This window comes from Penaeus chinensis, chromosome 6 (genome assembly GCF_019202785.1).
Source record: "Penaeus chinensis breed Huanghai No. 1 chromosome 6, ASM1920278v2, whole genome shotgun sequence".
NCBI classification, from domain to species: domain Eukaryota; kingdom Metazoa; phylum Arthropoda; class Malacostraca; order Decapoda; family Penaeidae; genus Penaeus; species Penaeus chinensis.
Genome location: NC_061824.1, coordinates 26706568 through 26714067, shown reverse-complemented (window position 1 = coordinate 26714067; position 7500 = coordinate 26706568). Strand labels below are relative to the sequence as shown.

The 7500-nt window shown below is 38.0% G+C and overlaps 1 protein-coding gene across 2 annotated transcripts in view; it reads left to right on the top strand.

Moving 5' to 3' along the window:
- LOC125026335 (putative methyltransferase C9orf114 homolog) overlaps positions 1-3149 on the top strand; it is a 5565-nt gene extending 2416 nt beyond the window's left edge. For both annotated transcript variants that reach the window (XM_047614703.1, XM_047614704.1), the window contains exons 2-6: positions 219-722; positions 1298-1448; positions 1882-2119; positions 2234-2354; positions 2476-3149. In XM_047614703.1, coding sequence (XP_047470659.1) covers positions 230-722; positions 1298-1448; positions 1882-2119; positions 2234-2354; positions 2476-2663 — 1191 coding nt within the window. In that variant the 5' untranslated portion in view covers positions 219-229 and the 3' untranslated portion in view covers positions 2664-3149. The remainder of the gene's footprint in view (positions 1-218; positions 723-1297; positions 1449-1881; positions 2120-2233; positions 2355-2475) is intronic.
- The last annotated feature ends 4351 nt before the right edge of the window (positions 3150-7500 follow it).

Genomic DNA, 7500 nt, shown 5'->3' with positions numbered 1-7500 from the left:
ATTGCCCATATTGATGCTTGCATTTCCATTCAAAATTATTGATGCAAGTTATAATTATATTCCCTTGCATTTTCAGTGATTAATTTTGTTGTTAGGTAAATACATGATCGATTACTGGTATAGATCATACTTCCTGGATTTGAGAAATATGGAAAGACAGCAGTGCAAACTGAACAAATTATAGCAGACATTACCTTGATCTCCTTCTTCTTTTACAGATACTTGAGACATGGCTCATAATTATGATAATAGAAGTGGTGGGAGGCATATGACATTTGATGATGACCATGACAATTCAGAATACAATTCTGAAGACTCGTTCAAAAGGAAAAACAAAGACGATGACAGATTTGGCCTTGGCAAGAGGCAGAGATTTGGTGGACAGAATGATGATAAGCCTAGATTTGAAAATTGGAATTCAGAAGCAGGGAGAATGAGTAATTGGAATAGTAATAAAAACAAGAAGTGGCAAGATGCAGAGCAGTTTGAAGAGTACTTTGAAGATGTACCAAGACCAGAGAAACCTCGGAAATACACCATAAGCATAGCAGTTCCTGCTTCTATTCTGGAGGAAACCTGCAAAAAGGATGAATTGCGAACATATGTTGTGGGCCAGTTGGCAAGAGCAGCAAATATATATTCTATTGATGAGATCATAGTATATGATGACAAATGTTGGCGGAAGAAAGATGTAACTGGCAATGACAGCCAAAATTTGATTGGTATGTATATGTTGCTTGTTACACCTACATTCATGAGTACACATACATGCACATACACTAGATCACAAACATATTCATTTCTACAGACGTACTCCTTTAGATCCTGCTATGCATGCACATACCAAACATATACTTATGCATATATGTGAACAAGCTCATACATAAGCCTAGACAGATATACATGGCAATATTCATTCACACACAAAAACATATCACACATGCAAGCCTGTCTTCTTATCTGTTTACTTGCTTGTCAGTGTACTAATTCATGAAAATGCAGAATATCAACAGGACATCACATGGTGTGTGTGTGTGTGTGCTATATCATTTTTACTAATCATTTCAGTATGGTTCACTTCCATTATAATTTTATTTTGTGTGTGTATATTTATTCATTAACATGCATATTTGTAGCATAGATTATATTGTTATCAGTAAACAGTAAAATATTGTAATCCTTCATACAAAAGTGGAACTGAGTCTAAGACTAAACATTATTGTATTTCCATTAACAGCTAAGTAACTCCAAACTTCTTTTCAATGTCTTGAATAATTTTATTGCTATTCTTTTTCAGAGATGATGAGAATGTTGCTTGAATATCAGGAATGTCCCCAGTACCTTAGAAAATACCTCTTTTCATTCCATCGCTTTCTTGGTAAAGTTGGGGTCCTGAATGCTCTTAATGCTCCACATCACCTTCTCTCCAAACAGTGGTGTGAATACAGGTAAGAGATGTATGTCTGGGTTGTTTGAAGATCTGTTGTTTAAATTTGCATTTTTTTCCCCTTTTAATTTTTGGTACTCCTTTAAGGCATTATCCATGAAAAGATACTTAACAATTTATCCAAAAATATGACTAGAGGGAGTCTTTGTTGTGACAGGGTATGCCAGGCTATTCATAACACTAAGAAGTAGCCCATATATTTTAAGACTCAGGTTTCTTTGTGCATATAAACATTCATACCCACACATTTGCTCCTACCCAACCACCCACTCATATATATATAAACATAATCAGGCATAAGTTCCAAATATAGCCATTCGAATGGTATGGTATGTACGCATAATTGCATCTATATTAGATACATATACATTTTCTCAAATTATAATATATTAGAAATACATACTTTTAACACAAAGTGTTCTTTATTTTTTCAGAGAAGGCGTTGTGCTAGATAGACGAAACAAGAGCTTATCCTATGTCGATGTAGGTTTATCATCAGAAATCACCATTGATAAAAAGCTTGATGCAGGACTGAGAGTAACTGTCAAACTGCCTCCAGAGACAAAAGATCTGACGAAGCGTTTTGGGGTTGTGGTTTCACCTGATGAGCCAAGGGAAAAGTGTGGCTATTATTGGGGCTACACAGTTAGAGTGGCACATTCACTTACAGAGGTAATAAACTTTTTTCTTCTCTTTCTTTTTTGAATGGAATGTGTTTCTTGATAAGTGCTTATAATACTGAGTGGATAATTATATTTTTTGTATTGGAACCTCTTTATTACACAGGTCATGACTGGGGGCAGATTCCATAAAGGTTATGATCTACTAATAGGCACATCAGATAAAGGAGACGACATAAAGAAAACGGAATACCCAACATTCTCGCATGCACTTGTTGTGTTTGGAGGTATGATTGCTTTTGATTATAGTCATTGCTACATTATGTATTTTTGTCATGTGACTGGTATGTGTCTGTCTGGGGGGGGGGGGAATTCAAGATAATCATATTTGCCTTTTATTTCATTTAGGCGTTGAGGGTCTTGAGGCGGCAATAGAAGCAGATGATCAGCTGGAAGCCACTGAACCACTCCACCTGTTTGACTTCTACACCAACACATGCCCCATGCAGCAGGCACGCACGATACGCACAGAAGAGGCAGTATTGATCAGTCTTTGTGCTTTGCAAGATAAATTACTGCCAAAAGGAAAAAACTAAATACTAGATGAAAGGTTGCTAAGTACTTGTTATGATGATAATTTTTTAAAAAGGAATTTCGCATGAGAATAAAGATATTGTTATAATGTACTCAGTATAACTGTCTGTATGAGTATTAAAGTACCTGCAAATAATAAAGAAATATATTTTTTATTGACAATATTGAAAATTGTCTTCAATCTCATACTACATAGAATACTTTTCAAATGGTTTGGAACATATTACATTAGGATTTATTTTTAGTTGTAGAGGACATTTGTGAAACTGATATTTGTTAAAATTTAACCATGTATAATCATTTCATAGTACTCATAAAACTTTATGAATATTCTAAATACTTGCATAGACAAAAAATATATTTATGCAATTTAGTGCATTTGGAAAGTAACCTAAAATTATGATTTCTTTAAAATTTAATGGCACTGGAATATTACTTGGAGATGTAAATTCTGTTTACGTCCTGATTCAATAAACTATGTTGGCAGTTATGATTTTTTCTTATCTTTGCATTTATGAATGAACAGGTTCAACAATGTCTAACATAAAGGCACAGTAGAACTCAAAGAAATATGCATATCCAATAACATGCTTGTGTTATGTTGCATTTTTTTTCAAGCTGATGTGACATTTTGTCAGCCATGTTACTTGTGACTGATTAATACTGAGCCAGAGTCTTAGAATTAAGAAAAAACTGAGGCTGAGACTGAGACTGAGGCCCAATGTAGGGGATCACCCCTACCTTGAACCTCAACCCTTGCCTCAACTAATTTTGCATGGTCTTTTCTTCTCCCCCTTTCCTTCTCTTCATTCCTAAGGTGTGAGAGCTGTGCTGAAACGGTGAAAAGCTGGCTTTGTGTCAATCATGAACAGCCTCCAGAAGCCATGGGCAGGATATTCCCTTGGTTAATTGTCTAGTCCTTACCCCTTATGGGGATCCTTAGGGGTTGACTGTTTCCTCTCCCCATTTATTTCAGGCTCACCATGGCCTATAATGAAGACATTTAACCCTTTTAAGGGGCATTAAGGCTTGCCCCATCATCAACTAGCCTATCTAAATTTGATTTTGTTGGTTTCCCAACCCATGCCTCTCCTTTAACCACAGCTCTGACTGATACTATTACCCCTTCCTTGTTGTTTGCAGCCAACTCTATCCATTCTGAATTATCCACCCAGGTCATTATTCATCCTTCAGAATACACCCCTTCGTCTCTCGCAACATCCTCCACTCCATCTTCTACTACACAGTCTTCTTCATTGTCTACCCCCACACCCTTTATTACTACTATTCATCTTTATTGCCCTTATGGTTCTCCTCCCAACAGTAATACCTCTCTCCATACCACCCCATCTTCCTCCCACCCTTGTATACTGCTTCCACCTCTACAAACCTTTTGAGTACCCTTTTTGGTCCAGCCAAGTCAAATTCCTTTTCCAGTTTAAATCCAGATACTGCAATCTCTACTACTTCCCAGGTGACATTGAACACATCTTATCCTTTGGAAGTAGTATTAGAAAAACTATTATTCAAGCTAGTATTAGAAATGTGAAAAGAGTGAGTCAGTAGAACAAATGTTGCAAATCGTCAGAGAAGAAAAGATAGACAATCATGTAAAAACAATTAAATTTTGAGATATGGTAAGAAGTTATGGGGATTCTCCAACTAAGCATACGAAGACTTACAGCAAATAAAATGAATATTATGGATTTGGTTGAAAGAAAACATTTTTTTAGGTGAGTATCCATTCAGCAATCCTTTTGAATAATGGATGTAGAATTACTTTTTTTTTATGGAAGGTTATTCCCCAGCTGAGCTGTGTGGGATTATTGTGTGTTTCTTTCATTGTCATTTGATAAATTATGGTCTAATTTCCATGAAACATGACTATGTCAATAAAAAAACACATTTTTGTTGTAAAGAAAGAATGCAAATTTATGTATGAGGTAAACAATGTATTGTAATACCTTTTGAAGGCAACAAGTATATCAAAATTTGAAGGCTTACGAGGGCTGTTTTCTGAGCTTTTTTTCTGATGCTATTGATATTGATATTATTGTTGACATCATGATTGTTATAATGCAGTTAATAGCTTCATTTGTGTAAGAGTAAGTGTGACTAAGGTGTAAAGGTATTGCGTATCAGAAAGGTGCTACATTAAACACCAAAACTACATTAAAAAGACTATGGTAGGTTTTACCAAGTACTTGAAACTGAAAGAAACATAATGAACTGAGAAGAACTGGTTTAGATTATGTAACAAATTATGAAACGGGAAAAGAACTGTTGACTATGATGTCCTTCACTATATCGAACATGCTAATATGCAGGGATGACACAACTTCATAAGAGTGAAGGAATGGACAGCATCAAGTGTGCCTTGCCCATTCATTTATACATATCACAGTGGAATATATGGTTCCAACAGGCAGTTCCAAGATCTTGCTCTTATCTGTATAGAGGTCTTTAAGTTTGTTCTATTTCTGTCCCTGCCAGAGATAAAGAGATAATGTAATCAATATCAATGTTATATTAATAATTTTATATAACTATACAAAAAATACACTTGGTGTGAAGGTTAGGCTGTAGAGTGGTGGGAGTTAAGTGGTAGCGGGCACCAATTTGCAATTTGTTTTGCAAAGATGCTTAGTTTTGATAAGTGACTAAAGGCATCACTTCAGCTTTTTCTTGAAGGGGGGGGGACAAGATTGGTAAGCGAAGTGGGCGCAATTAGTTTTAGGCCCCCACCCCCCAAGAAATTTTTAAAATAAGCTATTCAAGGGGCCTTATAGCAAGCAGAGTTATATCGACGTAATAAGCTGCTCGTGGTATTGCACTTAGATTCACTAATATTATATCAGATTGTTACAAACATGATTAGTTGCGTGTTGAGAATTAATAACCAAGTTGATATTCTTCTAATTATTTAATGTGACTGATTGCATACATTAAGCAACGATCAGGTGTGGACAATATAGTTAAGTGCAGAGAGACCGACTGTATCTTAAGATTTTAGGAACAGATTAACTGATATATGTAAGCATCAGAAATCATTCCTGTCACATTTATTAATAATGAAATACATATGATGGTTTACATATAACTCGTCTACCAACCTAATTGTATACTTGTATATTGTAATGAGTTGAACTATTGCTCAATTATTATTATTGTATATATTTGCATATATATATATATATGCATTTATATACATATGCATATATGTATATATGTGACTGCCGCGATGGTCCAGTGGTTAGAACACTGGACTCCAACCCTTGTGGTCCCGAGTTCAATTCCCTGCCGCGGCAGTCGTAAAAATGCCTGCGCTTTGACTGCTGATTCGAGCCCAAGAAGTTAAACGCAGGTGTCGTAGGGGAAGTCGCCGCCAATCAGGCATCCAATCAGGCAAGGGTAGACAGAGACAAACTGGTGGGCAGGGTTATCCTGCGGGAATCGAGCCAAGTGGCCGTATAGCCACATGGTCCCGCCAACTGTACCCCATGATCCGGCGCTAGGATCTGTTACAAAAGGCATCAAGACGAGATTCCAGAGCACAAGATAGCGTCCAAGTTTCACGACCATATAGTAAAACTGGCAGTATCCGGGCTTTGAAAACACGTAGCTTGGTCCTTCTGCACAGGTTCTGGCATCTCCAAATACTCTTGTCGATAGATTTCATGACCCCTGCTGCCAGGCCAATCCGTCTACTGACTTCCTGGTCTAACAGCCCAGAGTCGTGAACTGCACTACCGAGGTATATGAAACTCTCTGTGACTTCGATGTTTTTACCACAAGCACATATCGACTGCACAGGGTCTCCTAGTACGCCCCCCAAATCCTGGATCTTGGTCTTGGTCCAGGAGACCTGTAGCCCCAGGGGCTTCGCTTCAGCAAAGTTAAGTTCTGTAACCTTAATATTGCCCAGAGTTGCTCTACAGTGACTTTGGACAGTAGCTCTACCCAGTATCCAATCCATGCAAGTGTTGACAAGTGTTGGTGCAAAAACACAGCCTTGCCTCACGCCTGAACTAACAGGGAAGAAGCTCGACAGGCCCCCACCACACTTTACAGCACTTTCAGTGCTTGTATACAGGTTTGCTATTAATCCAACAATCCTTGTTGGAATTCCTCTTAGCCTCAGGATCTCCCAGAGTGATTCACGATGCACCGCATCAAATGCCTTCTTGAGGTCGATGTAGGCACCGAGCAGCCCACGTCCGAACTCATAGCCGCGCTCTACAATGACTCGAAGCGCCAGGATGCGGTCTATTGTGGACTTACCAGGAGTGAATCCAGATTGCTCCGGCCTTTGGTGCCTTAGCAGGTGGTCTCTGATACGTCTCAGTAGGATGTGCACGAGTACCTTGCCTGGTACACTGAGTAGTGTAATGCCTCGGTGATTGCTGCAGTCCCAGCGATCCCCTTTCCCCTTCCAGAGAGGGATGACCACACCCCTCAGCAGGTCAGGGGGAATGGTACCAGTCTGCCAGATGGCAGACAGGACTGCATGCAAGCCCCTTGCCATAGGTTCTCCACCAGCCTTTAACAATTCAGCTGTGATGCCACAAACACCTGCTGCTTTACCACTCTTCAGCTTGGAGATCGCCCCCTGACTTCAGTCAGAGAGGGTGGATCTTCGCTGATAATATGTATATATATATATATATATATATATATATATATATGTATATGTATGTATATTATATATTATGAATTATATGTGTGTGTGTGTGGAATTGTAAGGAAAATAAAGACACATTCGTCTTTCCAGATCCTGTATTAATTAAATCAAATTTATTTATCAAATTTATTGATTTCTGGTTTACACATAACTCGTCG